General features: G+C 41.5%; 3 protein-coding genes across 10 annotated transcripts; 1 reads left to right on the top strand and 2 right to left on the bottom strand.

Annotated features, from left to right (window-relative positions):
- The first annotated feature begins 567 nt into the window (after nucleotides 1-567).
- On the top strand, nucleotides 568-4,708 carry LOC115749682 (titin homolog). 3 transcript variants are annotated; one of them, XM_030686621.2, is made up of 8 exons: nucleotides 568-837; nucleotides 1,483-2,053; nucleotides 2,254-2,420; nucleotides 2,568-2,682; nucleotides 2,767-2,865; nucleotides 2,945-4,278; nucleotides 4,413-4,481; nucleotides 4,565-4,708. In XM_030686621.2, exons 1-8 carry the CDS (start codon nucleotides 724-726, stop codon nucleotides 4,577-4,579), a joined length of 2,484 nt encoding a protein of 827 aa, XP_030542481.1. In that variant the 5' UTR covers nucleotides 568-723; the 3' UTR covers nucleotides 4,580-4,708. The 3 variants fall into 3 exon arrangements, with proteins under 3 accessions (XP_030542481.1, XP_030542473.1, XP_048134754.1); XM_030686613.2 differs by having other exon boundaries at nucleotides 4,410-4,481; XM_048278797.1 differs by lacking the exon at nucleotides 4,565-4,708 and having other exon boundaries at nucleotides 2,260-2,420; nucleotides 4,404-4,528.
- A 440-nt stretch (nucleotides 4,709-5,148) lies between these two features.
- LOC115749732 (sucrose-phosphatase 2-like) lies at nucleotides 5,149-10,350 on the bottom strand. 6 transcript variants are annotated; one of them, XM_048278800.1, is made up of 9 exons: nucleotides 9,905-10,349; nucleotides 9,148-9,225; nucleotides 8,772-9,071; nucleotides 8,471-8,572; nucleotides 8,156-8,350; nucleotides 7,786-8,076; nucleotides 7,025-7,211; nucleotides 5,427-5,473; nucleotides 5,149-5,309 (listed from the first exon to the last, which is right to left on the bottom strand). In XM_048278800.1, the coding sequence occupies exons 2-9, from the start codon at nucleotides 9,205-9,207 to the stop codon at nucleotides 5,208-5,210; spliced, it is 1,284 nt and encodes a 427-aa protein (XP_048134757.1). In that variant the 5' UTR covers nucleotides 9,208-9,225; nucleotides 9,905-10,349; the 3' UTR covers nucleotides 5,149-5,207. The 6 variants fall into 6 exon arrangements, with proteins under 6 accessions (XP_048134757.1, XP_030542574.2, XP_030542566.2 ...); XM_030686714.2 differs by having other exon boundaries at nucleotides 10,129-10,349; XM_030686706.2 differs by having other exon boundaries at nucleotides 9,148-9,245; nucleotides 10,139-10,349.
- Nucleotides 10,351-12,128: 1,778 nt separating this feature from the next.
- Nucleotides 12,129-14,078, bottom strand: LOC115749771 (very-long-chain enoyl-CoA reductase). Its single transcript, XM_030686746.2, has 2 exons — nucleotides 13,590-14,078; nucleotides 12,129-12,772 (listed from the first exon to the last, which is right to left on the bottom strand). The coding sequence occupies exons 1-2, from the start codon at nucleotides 13,899-13,901 to the stop codon at nucleotides 12,302-12,304; spliced, it is 783 nt and encodes a 260-aa protein (XP_030542606.1). The 5' UTR covers nucleotides 13,902-14,078; the 3' UTR covers nucleotides 12,129-12,301.
- Nucleotides 14,079-18,841: the final 4,763 nt, after the last annotated feature.

Raw genomic sequence — 18,841 nt, 5'->3', positions numbered from 1 at the left:
ACTAATATCTTCGAGAGGAAATCGAGACTTTCTCGTTACGGTAAGAAATGTTTTACCGGCCCACAACCCCTAAAACATCTTGATAAAGGAATAAGGGTTCTTTGACACCTCATCAACGGATACTGCTGTAATACTAGAAATTATTAACACCTTTCGAAAATTACTAGAATTTTTTTGAAAATTACTAAACATGTTTGTAAAATCGGTGATTTTAACTTATGGGGTTTTTGAATTATCCGTAAATAAGGGATGAATTATCCGTTTGTTACTTTAACGATTAATTCACTGTTCTATACAATTATTTTCTGAATTGGGCCGAATATCATAGCGATACCAAGGCCCAAGCCTCGTTCTAAGACCCGAAGGAAAATTACCCATGCACGAATTGGTGGGGCATGTGACACGCGGCAGTCTCCTACAGGTCCACGACTGAGAAGATTTTTTTTACCCCTTATTGTCAAGACGATTTTCGAATTTCAAATCATGCTCCAACGGTCATATTTTTCCCCCTAGGGTTTCCAACGTCTGTCTCCCGTCTACGACTACAAATACTCCCTACACCGTCCGGTCTCTGCAAATTGCCCAAAACGCCTTGTTTTGACAAACGCAAAGCGATTCCCATTTTTTTACAGAACTAGAACAGTAAACGCTCTCTCCCATCTTCTCCAATCTCTCTCCCTTGCCTCGGCGCCGAATCTGCGGTCGCGATTTCTCGTAGTCGAAATGGACTTCCACACGCTGTCGAGGAGGGAGCTCCAGGTGCTGTGCAAGAAGAACAAGATCGCTGCCAACATGACCAACGTCGCCATGGCCGATGCCCTCACTGCTCTCCAACATGTAATTAACGATGTCTTCTCATTCTTAGTTTACTCCGATGATTATTCGGTGGTGTATTGCCTTCGATTTTTCCGCTTCATAGTGATTCAGATGATGATTCGATGGCGTATTGCCATCGATTTTGCCACCGGCTGATTCAGTGAATCAACAGCAGGGTGATTCGGTGAATCACGAGATTAGAGAAGAAACGTTTTGAAAAGGAGAATCTGGGAACTTTTCAAACAGTTTTGAGGTTGTAATTGAATTTCCATTGATTTCGCTGCTGCTTTGTGATTCCAAGATGATTCGATGGTGTATTGCCATCGATTTTGCTGCCGGCTGATTCGGTGAATCACGAGATTAGAGAAGGAATGTTTTGAAAAGAAGAATCTGGGAACTTTTCAAACAGTTTGGTGGTTTTTATTGTGGTTGTACTGACCAAAAAGAGAATGAATTGATTCATTTGCAGCTCAGATCTTTCTATAATGAGTCAAGATCTTATTTTCCATAGTTGAATGTTGTTAATGGAATCTAATATTGAGCACAGTTGAGTCATTTTCGATAGCATGATGTTGCTTGAAACTCGAGTGGAGAGAGAATGTTTTTTTGTTTTTGTCCGATTTCATCTAACTGGTTTTTGTATTTTTCTGGCAATTTCTGCAACAGGTTGAGGGGTTGGAAGAGTTCCTAAATCCATCCGAACCTACCAATGCGATGCAATCGCCAGAGAAAGCTCCGCCCGAAACTCCAGCTGTTCCTCGAACTGCAACTCGAGCCTCGGCTAGAGCAAAACCTGCAAAGGATCCCGACAGCTCGCTGGCCATGTCTCGTGCTCGTCGCAGTGCGATGAGCAGTAGGCACGTTGCAGATCAGGAGAACAAACAAGTCAATCTGCCGGATACTCCTGCTGTGCCGATAACTGGAAAAAGAGCCGGGCTTGCCTCGGCTCGGAGAAGACAGGAGGCTATGAAGAGAGATGAGAAGACCGAGGAAGAAAATCAAGTTGTGCCAAAGTCTTCGACAGTGAAGAGCACACAGAGAAAGGCTCGAGTATCTGCAGCGCCAAGGGTATACAGCACAAGGAGGTCAGTGAGGTTGTTGGAGAAGTCAATGTCTGAACTGAAGCTGTCAGAGGAAAGAGCCTCAGAAGTGGAGCCAATTAAAATGGATGACCTGGGTTTGAAAGAAGAATCAGAAGAAGTCCTAGAAGAAACTGAAGAGAACAAGAATACACTTGGTAGGTGTTCTAATTTAAGGATGAAATTGATTTAGGAGTTATGAGTGGATAGAGCTAGGAATCATATGACACTTTTTATTCATCATAGTTTATTCCTTGCTGTTGACACTTGGTAGGTACTCTTTTGGTCGTCTTTGTAAAAGCAGTCACTTAGTCGTAGATTCAAATGAATGATAGTTCTGATTAGCGCCACACTATAAATGCAGATGCTGATTCCCAGGCTGCAGAAGAGGAGAGTTCAGAGAAACCCGATCATTCAAATATTCATGTTGAGAAGTCAACTGGAATGGAGGAGAAGGAAAGAGAACTCGAAAGTCATGTGAATGTGAATGTGGAGAGCAGTTGCGTTGGAGATCTCAGCTCCCAGGCTGCAGAAGAGGAGAGTTCCGAGAAACCCGATCATTCAAATGTTCCTGTTGAGGAGTCAACTGGAATGGAGGAGAAGGAAAGAGAACTCGAAAGTGATGTGAATGTGAATGTGGAGAGCAGTAGCATTGGAGATCTCAGTTCCAAGGTACTCCTGGAAGTTGAATGTGGCAAATCTGATTGCCTGAGTGCCCTTTCTGATTCTGATTTGAAGGATGATGTCCTTGATGAGAAGTCAGATCAGTTGGATGATAACCTACTTGGTAAGTCGAGTTATCACATATTTTCTGGTACATTATTTTCTCCAATCACGAGTATCATGCTAATCAATACAAATTCCTCTGTAGTGTCAAAGCTGAACCAAGATGCGCCACCAGTAGACACTTCTGATTTGAAAGATGATGTCCTTGATGAGAAGTCAGATCAGTTGGATGATAATCTACTTGGTAAGTCGACTTATCGCATATGGTACATTATTTTCTGCAATCACGAGTGTCATGCTAATCAATACAAATTTCTCTGTAGTGTCGAAGCTGAACCAAGATGCGCCACCACTAGACACGTCCGTGCAAACTGATGGTCACAATGCTTTTACTGAGATTGAGGATCATCTTGTAGAAGAGACAACGAACCTAGAGGTTTCAGAAGAATTAGCTTTTGGCGAGGACAATCAAAGTGATGATATCGACATTGATGTGAAACCCATGACAGAAGAGAAGCTACTGAATGAAAACATCCTGGAATTTGAGGAAGATGGCAATAATGAGGAAACTGTTAAAAATGGTTTAATGAATTCGTTACTTCCCGAAGAGCAGAACTCTCATCAGCAGATGGTGGAAAATAATGAGGGAGTTGGTATTTCTGAGACAATCATCTGTACCTCTGATGATTCTGCTAAACTAGTTCCTCATATTATGACCAACTCAGATCGATTAGTCCCTCACTGCGATGATATTCAGGAGCCAGTTGGGGACAATGATTCGGGTGTTGAAATTCCCATGTCCAGCCAATTGGAAATTTGGGACAGTGCTCCTGTTGAGCAAGAAGAAAGCATCAAGCTTGACCAGTTGATGTCTCCTTGTCTTGTTAGTCCAATAATTCAGACAGAGAAGCATGAGGATGAGCAATTGGCTGAAGTCGATTTGATTGAATCAGAAGAGTTCGCCATGGAAGTCCGTGAGTGGCACAAATCATTGGTTGAAGCTTCTGCGGCTGCAAATTCATCAGAAGTGAATGCAGCAGACATTCAAGGATATGCTGATCTTCAAGAGCTAGTTGATCTTCATGTGATGCCAGAAATGGAGTTTGTCGAAGGTACTTGTGAATTGCCTCCATCTGACATTGCAGACAAGACTCCAATTTTTGTGAGCAAAATTAGCACACGTTCTCCTCTTGCTGCGAATGGTAAAGTTACGCTTTCCCTGTTGACAGCTGACCGACTGCCAAAGTCTCCTGTGCTGGCGAAGTCATCCAGTAAGAAGCAGTCCACGGTCAGAAAGATGGCTAATAAACTGGACAATAACAAAGAGAACATGGACAGTCCACGCTCCCCATTAGCAGTAGCAGATGACCAGCTACTGCTTGAGCTCCCTGGGCAAGTGAAGTCATCAAGCAAGAAGCAGCCCGCACCAAGAAAGATGACCACTTTGCTAGGTGACGACAAAGAGAATATGCAGAAGAGTGGCAGAAAAGTTGAGCCAAACACAGAGAAGGCGAAAAAGAAGAGCGATGAAGGGAAGAGTAGAGATGAGGATAGAGTGCTGGAGTCCTTGCAAAAGAAGAGCCTCAGGCAGTTGAAAAAGATGTTCAAGGAAAGATCAGGAATGCCTGAAACCGAAAGGAAGAAAGATGCCACTGAGGTATGCTGATTTTACTTGGTGATGTTTTCTATTTGCTTTGTGGTTTGGTAACAATGTATCATTGGATTAACTGTTTCCTAAATGTTGAGCACATCATAATGATTAACAGTTTCGCAAATGTTCAGCTGCAGCAGCAACAATTGGGGAGTGCGAGACCGGCTTTGCGAGTGCTGTCATCAGAAAACCAAATGGCTCTGAGTGAGGTAGAGGGTAACTGAATCTATTGGGGAGTGCGAGACCAGCTTTGCGAGTGCTGTCATCAGAAAACCAAATGGCTCTGGGTGAGGGAGAGGGTAACTGAATCTATGGTTTTGGGGATGTATGTGATTTTGCGAGGACTTTTTCTTTATCTGGAGGGTGCAAACCTCGGTTTGCCTCTATTGAGTTTCTTTTCCGATGTAATAAGAATCAAATGAAGACCATTCTGATTGCGGAAATTTTTCAATTCCTAAAAGTTCATCAATTAACGTGCAACATTTTTAGATCCCACCCAGTCTATGTCAAGTATGAAGAGACTAATTTTTCCAGGCCCCCTGACTTTGCGCCATCCAATTTTTATCTGTTTACTAATTTTTCCAGGCCTCTCCATGTTTTGTGGATGAGAACGCTGGCTTCCTCCAGGATAAGAAAAATTCAATAGCTTCACAAAAGATACATTTTCTTTGCATCACAAACTTGCCCCAGCAGCCTTACAGAAAGATCCAACCATCTTCAACCATCGTTCAATCACTTTCTCATGTAAATTCTGTATCTTTCTTTCCTCAGCATATTAGATTTTATACTTGCTTCTGATATCCTCCCGAATTCTCATGGATATAATAGAAGCTTCTTTATTGGCGGGTAATACGCCTCCAACCTAAGGGGCCCTGCAGCAGATTACTGTTGTCAGATTGAGCTCGAGTTGATGGATTTGCTCTATATGTGGGCATTCAGAAAAGCCATGGTCTTTGGTCCTCCCTCCCTAAGAACGAGCCGTCCAACCAAGTCTGATGCATGTAGATCCACATAAATCCACCTGGAAGTTCGGCATGCTGAATTTCATGAAAAAAGGGCTTAGTTACTGCAATAAAGATTCTCAATAGAATCTTAATCATTGTTAAGATCATGGGATGATGAAGCACAAATCAATGGCATTCATTCAGCCATACCCTTGAAGTGAGCAAGACTGTTGTCACACGGCATTCTCTATCTTTGCCTGCAAAATGATTGAATATTGAAGATGAATTTCAGGTAGAGCTATTGAACTAATTTCTTCTAGAAAGCATCACATTTGACAAGATAGAATTGTTGCTGTCACATGTCACTACCATCTATTTATCCATCTTGGTGGCTTAATTAGCCACTACCCCAAGTAACCACGCAATTGTCAATCAATTTGTAGACTGTAGTCACATGAGTTCTCATTAATACTGTTTTGCAAAACTGACCTTGGAGAATGTATCCAGATGATCGTTCAAATAAATAAGAGCAATTTAATCAAGTATCTTAGCAAACTTATACTAACCTGAAACAAATGGAGTTACAGTACCACTTAGATTTGGGGCCAACCTACATACGTTAAGAACGAAGTACAGTTTGTTCAACGGCCCTTCCTATCCCGAACCGATCTTCCCCGGGATCGCGAATTCCAAGTTTGTCTATGAGTGCATATCTGATTGTATTAGTGTCTAGAATTGATTTCTTCTATGATCTTCAAGAAAGTTACATACCAAAGCCGTTTTACCAAGCCTAGAAGTCAATATTATGGTTAGTGTCTACAGCATCAGCTTTTTAGCGGTCAACTTGGTTTAAAAAGCTTCACCAGTACATGATCAGTCAGTTTAATCAAAGTATCTCAGCAATTTAATCAAGTATCTTAGCAAACTTATACTAACCTGAAACAAATGGAGTAACAGTATCATAGTCAGTTAAAGCTTCAGCAATTTAATCAAGAACCTTAGCAAACTTATGCTAACCTGAAACAAATGGAGTTACAGTACCACTTAGATTTGGGGCCAAACTATATATGTTAGGAATGAAGTACAGTTTGTGCAAGAGCCCTTCCTATACTGAACCGATCTTACCTGGGATCGCGAATCCCAAGTTTTTCTATGAGTGCATATCTAATTGTATTAGTGTCTAGAATTGATTTCTTCTATGACCTTCAAGAAAATTACATTCCAAAGCTGTCTTACCAAGCCTAGAAGTCAATATTATGGTGAGTGTCTACACCGTCAGCCTTTTAGCGGTCAACTTGGTTTAAAAAGCTTCGCCAGTACATGATCAGTCAGGTTGAATGAAGCTGCAATTCTTTTCCCGCTGTAAACCGAGATCAAGCCTACTTGAAATACACCTATTCACCGTTTTGCATACTAAAATGAAGCTAAGACACAAGCTCAATTTCCAACTGACAGTGTGCTTAGGTGACAAAATGACATGTATTAAATGCTCTATTTTAGGTAAACCATAGACTTCAAGGTTATGCCAAGCATATTTCAGGTAATCAAACACTACTCAAAACTGAGGGAGTGCTTCCAATTGTGGATGAAGTATCAATGTCAGGTGATCTAGAGAGACAACACAAGGTTAGAATTCGAGTTCAGTGTAGCCAAGCTCCAATCAAGCAATTTCTACCCCTAGTTAGCCTCTTGGCTTTTATGCTTCCCAGGCACTACATAGGTCCTGAGTCCAGATCGTGTCGACTGGAATCAGATAAGAATACATAACGACATGTAAACGGAAGAATGGTTAGAAATGAGTATCATACCACATAATTCACACTTATCAAATTTCACCAGCCATGTGTCTGAACATATTTGAGCTACAGAAACTCTATCAACCCATACTCGAAACTGCTTTCCCAGCTGATCTCCATATGAGTTGGCCAACACATCTATGCACTGGGAGAAAGGAATCTCTATTCCAGAAGGATGCACAAAAGTACCCAGTGAATTCTGCACAGAAAATAAGTAAACTTTTCTTTCACCAAGTAAAATGACAAAACTTTCAGAATTTGAAGATAAATTGATCTCCCAGAAGCAAAATGAGGTAATAGGCCCAGAACATGCAATATGAGATGCCATGTGAGCTAAAAAAATAGGACATGTAGTTTTCGTGTTGGTGAGCCTCAGCATCTTGAAATTACTGTAGAATCAAGAAAAATTTTGACCTATAGGAGAAGATACATTTTTTCTTAATTGCAGTAAACAGAATTGACTAGGATGCCAGACTGATAAGTGACAACTAAAGCTCACTTTTCCAGTTTTGCCTGCTGTGGCATGATATACATGAAGGACATGTTTATTCTTTCCATTTGAAGTCTTAATAAATGGAGGAGAATGCATAATTCCTCTCATATCAGCTTAAAACCATGTGTTTTCTACTGCCACGATTCCTTTTACCTTTATTGGTTAATTAGCTTTAAATAAAGATGCTAGATTGTGGAGACACGAGGTCAGACTTTTGCTGAGTGTACCCCAACAAATGCAGTGGAAGCAGAATTTGGGGGAAAAGGTGGAACAAACTTACAAAGAGTAATCTTAAATTATTAATAAAATGGTCGGACCTCTCAACTTCACCACGTCGCCATCTCTCATAGTACAGATAAAATTTCACTACTTCATGACCAGGATTGCATATTTCATCTGTGCATTTCAGAAAGTCCTGTATGTCCCTTGGAGAAACATTTGGACCGAGACTAAAAGTCCCAATCGCTTGGATGATTCCAGCAGCACATCTCTCAGTTGCATGAGTAATTTGATGGCTATTCCTTGCATTTTCTGAGCACCACTCTAATAATTCCTCCTGTGCATTGCTGACCTGCATGTGGTAGGAGTTACACCATGTGATTCACTACTAGGACTCTGATTTTAGACTAAAACTAGTAAATGCTACTTACCATCACACCATGTACTGCAGGGACAGTGAATAGCTCAGCATCATTTCCAGAGTCACCACAAACAAGAGTATTGGAAGGGACACGTCCCTTAGCTTCGAACTTCTTAAGCAAATAAGCAAGTGCCTGTCCCTTTCCAGCACGCTGAGGCAATACATCTAAAGCAATTCCACTGCTGTAAACTATTTTCACATCTAGCTGTCAATCAAATACAATTCCAAATTAATACGATTCTACATGATTAAACAAAATCCAGAGCAATTCTGGTATGACATTGGATTTCTCATATTGCAGATCTGAATATATTTTCATTCTTACCCCATATTTCTCTAGACATTCTGCAAGATCTTTCATAACTTTCATGGCTTTGTCCTTCTCCACATAAAAGCTGACCTTGTGAGGCCGTTGGTCTATTTCTGGCTGAATTTCAGTCCAGCGGTTGTCAAAAATAGAGAGAAAGGTTAATCCTATCACGGACAACAGTTTCTGACTTTAAGTTGGGTGTTGCCAACTTTAATTGTGGAGAAACACATATAGTATGTATATATTGTTCAAGAGCTCAGGAAGCTCAAGAACCTATCTGGTAAACCAGCAAGCAATCTTTAGCTAGAATACATACCTGAGGAGTAAGTTCAGGAAACTTTGCTGTTTCTCCTGTGACTACATCACGGTTCCATTTCTGATTCAGATAACTCTCCCACTCAGCATCCGGTACCATTGACTCGCCATACATGATTTCAGTTCCCACAGACATGATCGTGACATCAGGAGTCAGTAAAGGCTTCTTGATTTTCAACTGCTTGTAACTTGTTGGTGACCTTCCAGTGGAGAAGACTAGCAGAGAATTATCACGGTAGAAAGCTTCCCACAGAGCATTAAACCTAAGAAGAGAGAGGTTCTCTGGATCAAGATGATCAACCTGCAATGAAATATCTCAATTCTATCAACAAGAAGGAAAATATAACTGATGTGAAACAGGCAGAAAAGCTACCTACCATGGTAAAGTCAAGATCCGATACTATCAAGAGGCGTGCAGCACCATCAAGCCGATCCATTACTTTCACGCACCAACTCTATAAGTAGGCAACAAGAGCTACCGCTAGTGGAATTAGTAAACAAATCCCAAAGCCTAAACAGAACAAAAGCTCCCGATGACTGTAAATTAACAAAAACTGATTCATATTTCGTAAAGATTGGAAATTCAAACGAAAATGGGATAGTGCATTATCCTACAGGAGGAAGCGACTTCCATGTTCTATATCCTTTAGCTACAAACTATGATCAAGTCTTCATCATCTCAAACTTCAAGCACACCATGAATGTCTTATGTAGGAAATGCATGGATTTTTACAACGCAAACTGTTTGTGAACAATTCAATTTACTCTCGACTACTGCCCAATTTCATCCAGCTATGTTCTCAGACATCTCGTGATGAGAAAAATGAAATGCTTGTAGTAGAATACTATCATACGCGACTTATAATCTGACAGAGCGCAAACAAACTCGGTTGTTCCATTCCCACATATAAAGTCCAGCCTGCTGAAATTCCAGCAACAGAGCAACTAGTAACCACGAGATGGTTAATCAATCGCTAACCCACTCCCAACAACGCATTACTCAGAGAATCTATAATGCACGGTAGGCGGATTAAGCTGCTTTTAGAGAAGGATCAAATGCATAGCCACTTCGACTAGAATTTTCTCAAAGGTAGCCAGATGGGTTTCGTAGCAGAATAAAGAAAAAAAAAAAAACTTTCTTTATGGTGGTTACGCGCACAGCACACCGTAGCTTCATGTACTAAAATGCAAATAAGATGTTCTTGGTTCTTCCTTAGCTACTTCCATGCACAATACTCTGAGACCCAAATCAGAAGAACCCAAAAGAAGCATCCGACAGGGGATTCCGATCCTTCGAAAAATCGGAAATTCGACACCGGACGGAACTGTTTGTAAGGGGCAAATGAATGTCCACTCATGGATACCCACCTGTTTTCTTCTGGGATTTCTGCTTCGGAGAACGGTCCGGGAACATCAGGGGACGACCCCACGATGCGATCATGCGAGAAGAATAGAATGAAGAGGACAATGCGAAAGGGGAGCGAAGAAGAACTGGAGCAAGGATAAGATTAGAGACGGAAAGCGATAAGGCAACGAGAGTGTTCTTGGAAACGGGGAACTGAAGATGGAATATACCTGCTCAGTGCTTACTGGTCAGTGGACAATACCACAACTCAAAAGTCACTGATTATTCTTTCAACTTGGACCACATTATACAATAACTCCAGAGCTTTCAAAAATAATAGACTACCTTTCTGAATTTACTCTTTCATTTGCCAAATATTAAGTATTAACCGAAAATGGATTTACTCTTTCTTTTACCAAAACTTCCAATAACGTCCCCCTTGTTCAATGCAACTCAGATATAAACTCTGTTCTCCATACGGTAACGGTGTGGGGATACTGAACCTAGGCGCGCATCATCTTTTGGTAAAACCGTAGTTATTATAGAGAGATTTCTCAGTATTTGCCCATCACTTATGTTGCTCCAAGATTCGGTGATCGGCCACCGTTTGTGCTTCGATGCTACAACGGATCGATCTTTGTGGAATGAGTGAGTTTCTGCAAAGTGTACCAAGTTGATTCACTTTTCAACTTTATTTGTTTTAGTTATTTTATAGGATTTGCATATTTATCTTGAGGTTATGTACTTTTTTTCATATGAAATGAAACATTCGACCAAAAAAACAAACTTTGTACCATCTTTGGGACTTGGATCTCCACCAAATAACGAATGAATGGCAGAAATCGGATGGTCTCTCCTGTCCCGTCCCGTCCTTGTTCAATCAAGAATGCAAAATACAACCCAAAACTGCCTCGTATTTGCTTTGCTCTTTACTGATGCATTTCATTTCCAACTTGAAAAAACGCCAAAAAAGTCATAAACTTATTGCATTGATACTAATTCTATCATAAACCCGTCAACCGAACGAATTTAATTCCAAACCTTTTGTGTTTGTATCAATTAAGTCTATTTGGTTAATTTTACCAAGAAATTGTTGACACGGATACTGACTATCCTATGTGGCGCAACCGACGTTAATTTGGACATTTTAAATAATTTTTTTTAAAAAAATTAAATTTTAAATTTTTGTCTTTCTCTTCTTCTTCTTCTTCTTCTTTTTTTCCTTTCATTGTGGCTAGTAAGGGTCACTAGCTGCTAGACAAGGGTCAGCAAGCCCTCGCCAATCACCGGGCGACAGCCCGCAAACCCTCACCCGGAGCCGATGGGGCCACGAGACCCCGGAAAATGGCCTTTGTAGCCTCGTTTGCCGCCGACGAGGGCTTGCTGGCCCTTGCCTAGTGCGGGCAACCCTCGCCGGACAAAATGAAAGGAAGAAATAATAAATATAATTGAAATTTTGTTATTTAATAAATAATTTGAAATTTTGTCCACGTCGGTGTCGGTCGCACCACATAGGACATCCGACGTTCACGTTAGCGATTTTCGGTTAAATTGGCTATATGGACTCAATTAACATAAATGCAAAATGTTTCAGACTAAATTGGTCTAATTAAAAAATTTAAAACTCAATTGGCATCAATACAATAAGTTTAGAACTTTTTTAGTATTTTTCCCATTTCAACTTCATGGCTCATTCCTTGTTATGTTGGCTGAATGCATAAAGACAAGGAACAAAAAAAAAATTTATTTGTTTTGTCTTTAATCCTCCTCTCTCGGACTTTTGCTCTGTCTATTTACAAAGCGCGGGATTCGAACTCCTTACCTATGATGCTAGTGTCCTCACCTCCTCAATCCCTTTATCAGTAGGACCGCGTGCCTATCGGTGAAAATAGGAAACAAGTTCAATAGGTGAAACGTTTGCCTCTAGTCATCACGAAGAATCATCAGAGCCAGGAGTGGACAAATGTTTTCTTCAGTTCTTTTAGACACGCTTATTATCAAGGGCTTGGAACATTCATATAAGTCAATCCTATTAGAACGGAGCATCAGGTATTTGTATATGACTCTTCCATAAGATACAAATCGACGAACCAGATCTGCAAGCAACATAATGCAAATTCCCAAGAGCAAACCCAAAACAGAAAAACGAACACATTAGTGTCTTTCCAATCACTACTCTCATCGGTTCAGAAGATGTATGGGATAAGAGCCTTGACATCTTCAGGAAAATCCTCAAATTTGGAAGTGTACCACCTCCTAGTGGCGTAACTCCTGCCCAGAAGGTAGAAAAATATGGCCAGAGAACAGGAACAAGAATAAACTGACTGGGAAATGAAGGAAATCCCCACAAAAGCTATGACCTCAAACAAGTAGTGTGGACAAATGACCCAGCCAAACAGTCCACCCTTGGGGATCTTGTACTCTCTCTCACCCTCTTTCCTCAGCTTGGAGAGGAGGATATGGTGGTACGAGTTGCTGGCTATCCCGATCAGGAATAGCGCTATCCCCGGATATAGCAGGTCGACCGGGGGCTCGGGCAGACCCTCAGATAGGTGTTGCGAGTAGATCGACGTCGCGGTTGAGAGGAAGTAGATGAGAGAGATGACCACCATGGAGCCCACGCCCATTCCTCCACTAAACTTGTGAATGAACAACACCTGGGAAAAAGTTTAGGTTGAAATGAATTTGCTTGAGAAAACTATAAGAGCGAAACAGGAGCTTAGGCCAGTTTCTGTTCTTGGGAATAATTTCTGAGCAGAAATAATTTTATATTTTTGGGAACAGTTTCTGAGTAGAAGAATTCGTTTGGCAACTGTACAAAATTTATACTCTCGGAACAGAAAAAGAACAAAAAAGTGTACGGTACAATTATAAGAATTTCAATTTCCAATTTTTTATTTAATTACAAAAATGTTAGTGGAGGTGGCAGGGACCGACGAGCTGCAGCGACGATCGGTGACTAGAGACTAGCGGCGGCGGCGGCGGCGATGACGAGGGCAGTGGGCTCATGATTGTAAAGATGAGCATTAAGTTACACTAAGCTTGTTTTTCTAAAATGACATTGTTTCTTTTTTTGTTTTCGATAATAAAGAATCTATTTTTTTTTATTCTTGTTTCCGTTCCTAGGAACAAAAAATCACTATTTTGGGGTACAAAAGAACAGAGAATCAAAAATATTATCAAGCGCGTCTTTAGTTCCGCCGCATTCGTTGTTTCATTTTTATTTGAGAACTGAAAGGAGTTGTCCTAAAAATGCATCTTTCAACATTTCGAGACGGGTTTTCAAAGTTGGAATCAAATCTGCAAACTGCAGACTGATAACACAATTTTATGTCTTACGATTTCGACCAAGAACATGAGGATTGGATTAGGACATGTCTTATAAGTTTCTTGTACCAATAACATTTCTAAAAAGCAAACAGCTGCCTTGAGGGTTGGGAGAAGCAATAGAAAAAGAGAGAAGTGCAGCTTTACCTCCAGGATTCTCTTGAAGAAATGGAGGGAGATGGCTGACCGTAGGATCAGGAACCTGAGGCCCCCGTCGGGGAAGATCAAGAAGGAAGCGAGGCCCGCGAGGAAAGCCGGCGAGTAGAGGAGCAACATCCCGGTCCTGCTCTGGACTTTCTTGTTGGGAGCGAGGCTGAACTTGGAGTACTGCAGGTGAACTCCTCTCGCCTCCAACAAGCCCAGATAGGCCAGCATGGCCACGCTCACCACCGACATGGCCGTCGTGAACACCGACGGAGGCGGCGGGAACACGAAATCCAGTATGGTCGATATCACCATCGCCTCTCTAGCGTGTTTTTCTGCAGCTGAGATGATGACTCTTCGATGTGATCAACAGGAATTACAAGTGCGCTGAAATATACAAGTTGACAATCTATTAGCCATATGCAACTCTATACCCTTCTTATAAAATGCTCCAACCACCTTCTATTGTATACAATTCGATTCCGTATCCCATGTGACGTCGTGGGGAATAGTTCTTCGTCATTGACTGAAACATCGATGAATTATTTCTTCCCCTACTTTGTATTTTAGTAGAGGTGAATGGAAAGAAAAAGGAAGGTACTCAAGTAATTTCTAGAGAAAAGATGGGTTATTAATTAATACTAACAAACAATGATGGAACTTTCAATGGTTACCTAACATTGGCATTATGACTATTCAACCACCGGCCAAATGCAGTTGATAACATCTGGTGTGACCTTCTTCTCCGTTGCCGCTTCTCAGTTTGCTGAAACATATGTAGGCATCGGTGCTTCTCGTGCCCGTCCTGATAAAACTTGTCTTCCTCGACAAATCTCTATGGATGTTTTACACTCTCTGTTATCTTCTTTAGATAAGCATTTCACAATGAATAGAACAGGAGCTCCTTTGCAATGATGTTTACAGTGGTACCATCCCACCCCAGATCTTTCAATACACCTTGAAAAGAGCAGCCAACTAAAAATTGAGTTAGAATACAGCACCTGAGGAGTAAGTCCACGAAATTTTTCTGTTTCTCCGGTGGCCACATCGCGGTTCCGTTTCTGATTCAGACAACACTCCCATTCATGATTCGGTTCCATTGATTCTGTTGGAGTCCAACACCTAATATAAGAGAGAGAAAAGTCTTAACTGGACTTTAGGTCTTAACCGAGACTCTAGTAATTGACATGATGATGGCAACTAGAAGCCTTCGTGTAGCAAGCAGTTGAAAAGTCAAAAAAGAAAGCAAATTAAGTCCAAATTGAGAACTTGCACTTTGGCTTGAAAAAAAGGTGCAGCAGCTCATTTTCACACTCGAAGTCGGCAAAATGGATGGACCACCTTGAAGAGAAGATCAAGTCCAATTTTATTTCTTTCATTGGCGGTGAAGTGCAAGCGGCGAACTTTTTCTTTCACGCTAGTCTTGAATGTTGTTTTTTCAAGCTTTCTCACATGGAGAGAAAGACTTCATTTTTTTTTAGAGTTTTAGAGTGTGTCGTGAGAGAATAGATTGTAATAGTTATACGAGATAATTCACGAGTGTTATACTTTTACTGCGGTTTAGTATAACGAGTTTATCTTGAGTTTTTTATTACATTTCTCTCGTATTATCACCACAAATCTTCCGCATATCTAAGAGTGGTATACCTAGCAAGGTTGCGCACTCTACAGATTCACCACACATGATTTCAGTTCGCAGAGACATGATCATGACTTCTGAGAGTCGATAGGGGAATGAAATTGATGGGCAACAGGCAGGAAAAGCTACCGACCATGGTAAAGTCGAGATCCGCTACTATCATGATGCGTGCAGCACCACCAAGCCGATCCAATATTTTCACAAACTCTACAAGTAGGCAACAACAGTAACCGTCCGAGTACGGGACAACAGCTCTCCAAGACAGTAAAATTAACATGAATTCAAAACACGGTAGTTCATTATTCTACCGAAAGTGTCTCACTGTTGGGACAAGCACACTATTAGTATCAATAACTTTTGTACAGCGTTCATTTGAATACCATAATTTTTAAAACGTTCACTTAAGTGCCATAATTTTCAAAAATCGTTCACTTGAGTGCCATCGCCGACATGAGCATCGGAACGCTAACGTGGCACAGCGAAAAAGCTGGCGTGGCTTGCCGAAAAAGCTGACGTAACACTCAAATGAACGATATTTGAAAGTTATGGCACTCAAGTGAACGTTTTGAAAGTTATGGCACTCAAGTAAACGCCGTACACAAGTTATGGCACTCATGGTGTACTTATTCCCTCATTGTTTTATGTCCTTTAGCTGCAAACTATGATCACAGTCTTCATTGTTTGAAACTTTCAAGCACGCCATCATTGTCTTACGCAGAAAATGCATGGTTTTTTAAACAATGCAACTGTTCCTGAACAATTCAATTTCCTCTCAACAACCACCCAATTTCATCTGTTCAGTTCTCAGATATCCCATGATGAGAAAAAAATGAAATGCTTGTCGTAGAATACTATCATAAATCTGACGGAGCTCAAACATACTCGATCACTCCATTCCCAGAAATAAAGTTCAGCCCAGGTTAAAGGAAATTCCAGGAACAAAGCAACTAGTAAGCCATGAGATGGTTAATCATTCACCAAGCACACTCCCGACGACGCACTCCTCCTAGATCCTATCATGCACAATTGGCACGTGATTTAGATTCTTCAAATATCGGAACAATTAACACCAGTCGGAACTCTTTGTAAGGGCGAATGAATGTCAACCAAATACCAGGCCGACACACAGATTCCCACTTTGTTGTTTTCGGGGATTCCTGCTTGGGGGAGAACGGTAGAGGAATATCATCAAACCATGACGTAGCGAGACGAATCAAACGAAGCAAACAATGCGAATCGGGAGGGATACTAAGATAAGATTAGAGATGGAAAGCGATAGGCAATGAGAATACTCTTGAAGACGGGGCACTGAAGATGGTATATACCTGCTTGCCAGTCCAGTAGACTAGAAAGCATGAGATCCATACTGGATCTCAAGTAACACAACTTGACTATGTCATGCTTAAGATTTCCCTAAACTTAAGTACAGTCGCACAATTTTTCCCCAACTTTGAGAAGTTACGTACTATCTCCCTCAGTTTTGGCCCCATTGCATAATAGTCCAAGAACTTTGACAAATCACAGATTACTCCTCTAAACTTTGACTTTTGTTTCAGTCGCTAGTTTTCCCTCTGCTTAGCCGATAAGTATTACATGAAAGTAGATTTAACTCATTTTTCATTTTACCGGAACTTTAGTACGGTTCTATCGAATTTTGTCAACTTCATGAACCATGCGTCCTCTCCATTCTTTTAACTTTCTGGACCATGTAATAGAGCCCGCCTTTTTGTCGAAAAAATTGAACAGCTCCATTTTCATGTGATATTTGACGGTTGTGCAGATAGAAAAAGCTAACGATTGCAACAATAGGCATAATAGAGAGGCGATAATCTGTACCTTCACAAAGTTTGGGGAAAGTGTATTATGGTGGCAAAGCGAAGGACGGTAATCTCAAACTTTTCAAAATTCAGGGATTATTGTGTAACGATGCCAAAATATCGAGGGTTTCGGTAATTATCATTTATTTCCTTAATTGAGTAGATCCTAGATAAGGTAAATGATTTGGACCAAAAAAAAAAGATAAGGTAAATGATGCCATCAATATATCTAGCAGCTCGGAACATTCATATGTACTCGAATGAGACATCAGGTGTAAGCCTGTACATGACTCTTTTCCTAAAAAATAATCCCTTTGAACCAGTGTTCTTCCGATCACCACTCTCTACCAATTCAGAAGATGAATGGAATAAGAGCCCTGACATCTTCAGGAAAGTCCTCAAACTTGGAAGTGTACCACCTCCTAGTGGCATAGCTCCTGCCCAGGAAGTAGAAAAATATGCCCAGAGACCAGGAACAAGAAAAAACTGTCTGGGAAATGAACGTAATCCCCACAAAATCTATGACCTCAAAGAGGTAGTGTGGGCAAATGACCCAGCCAAACAGGCCACCCTTGGGGATCTTGTAGTCTCTGTCACCCTCTTGCCTCAGTCTGGAGAGGAGGATATGGTGGTACAAGTTGCCAGCTATCCCGATCAGGAATAGCGCGATCCCTGGATAGAGCAGGTCCACCGGGGGCTCGGGCAGACCCTGGGACAGGTGTTGCGAGTAGATCAATGTCGCGGTTGAGAGGAAGTAGCTGAGAGAGATGACGACCATGGAGTCCACGCCCATTCCTCCACTAAACTTGTGAACGAACAAGACCTGAGATGAAGTTTCTTGGTTGAAATGAATTTGCTCAAGAAGGTATAAGCGAAACAGAAGCTTAGGCCAGTTTAGTTCTGCCGGATTCGCCGTTTTATTTTCATTTGAGAACCGAAAAGAGTTGCCCTAAAAATGCATTTTATGACACTTCGAAAAGGGTTTTCAAGTCGTAATTGAAGCCGCAAAATGCAGATTGATAAAACATTTTAACGTCTCACAGTTTGGAACGAGAACACGGGGATTCGATTCCGCATATCTCGTAACTTTCTTGTACCAAATATGTTATCAACAAGCAAGGGTTTCATATCACTACAGTAAAGAGTGACTCGGGGCACATGTGTGCTCAACGATTATTCCTCTGAAGCGCGCGTTGACATGACCTTCTTCGGAACACAAACCAAAAACGTGCTCATAAATGTCAGAAACCAAACGGCCTTGAGGATTGCTTTGGAGAAGCAATAGAAAAGAGAGAAGTTTAGCCTTTACCTCGAGGATTCTCTTGAAGAAATGGAGGCAGATGGCTGATCGTAGGACCAGGAACCTGAGGCCCCCGTCGGGGAAGATCAAGAAGGAAGCGACGCCCGCAAGGAAAGGCGGCGAATAGAGGAGCAACATCCCGCTCCTGCTCGGGACTTTCTTGCAGGGTGTGAGGGCGAACTTGGAGTACTGCTGGTGAACTCCTCTCGCCTCCGACAAGCCCCCATTGACCATCGAGGCCACGCTCACCACTGACATGGCCGTCGTGAGCAGCAACGGAGGCGGTGGGTATATGAAATTACGCAGTATTGTCGACATAACCGTCCCTTCTCTAGCGTGTTTCTCTGCAGCCGAGATGACCGTTTACTAGTTGGGTGGTGAGTTTGGTTTCAATTGGAATCGTGGTATGTGGTGAACAGGAAGTGCACCTGGGCTGAAACCGATTAGTGGATAATAAGAACTCAGCCAGCACGACAACACGAACGTCAACAGAACGCGC

Source organism: Rhodamnia argentea, chromosome 5 (genome assembly GCF_020921035.1).
Source record: "Rhodamnia argentea isolate NSW1041297 chromosome 5, ASM2092103v1, whole genome shotgun sequence".
Classification (NCBI taxonomy): Eukaryota; Viridiplantae; Streptophyta; class Magnoliopsida; order Myrtales; family Myrtaceae; genus Rhodamnia; species Rhodamnia argentea.
The sequence above is the reverse complement of the archived record's forward strand: the minus strand, read 5'-3'. Positions and strand labels throughout refer to the sequence as shown.

What these genes read in the sequence shown, in the direction of transcription:
- LOC115749732 (XM_048278800.1), bottom strand. Translation starts at nt 9,207, where the DNA reads ATGGATCGGCTTGATGGTGCTGCACGCCTCTTGATAGTATCGGATCTT. An exon ending in TTCCTGAACTTACTCCTCAG is followed by an intron (nt 8,573 to 8,771) that starts GTATGTATTCTA and finishes ACTGAAATTCAG; the next exon opens with CCAGAAATAGACCAACGGCC. An exon ending in CTGCAGTACATGGTGTGATG is followed by an intron (nt 8,077 to 8,155) that starts GTAAGTAGCATT and finishes TACCACATGCAG; the next exon opens with GTCAGCAATGCACAGGAGGA.
- LOC115749682 (XM_030686613.2), top strand. Translation starts at nt 724, where the DNA reads ATGGACTTCCACACGCTGTCGAGGAGGGAGCTCCAGGTGCTGTGCAAG. An exon ending in AGAGAACAAGAATACACTTG is followed by an intron (nt 2,054 to 2,253) that starts GTAGGTGTTCTA and finishes GCCACACTATAA; the next exon opens with ATGCAGATGCTGATTCCCAG. An exon ending in GTTGGATGATAACCTACTTG is followed by an intron (nt 2,683 to 2,766) that starts GTAAGTCGAGTT and finishes ATTCCTCTGTAG; the next exon opens with TGTCAAAGCTGAACCAAGAT.
- LOC115749771 (XM_030686746.2), bottom strand. Translation starts at nt 13,901, where the DNA reads ATGGTGATATCGACCATACTGGATTTCGTGTTCCCGCCGCCTCCGTCG. An exon ending in TCTTCAAGAGAATCCTGGAG is followed by an intron (nt 12,773 to 13,589) that starts GTAAAGCTGCAC and finishes ACTTTTTCCCAG; the next exon opens with GTGTTGTTCATTCACAAGTT.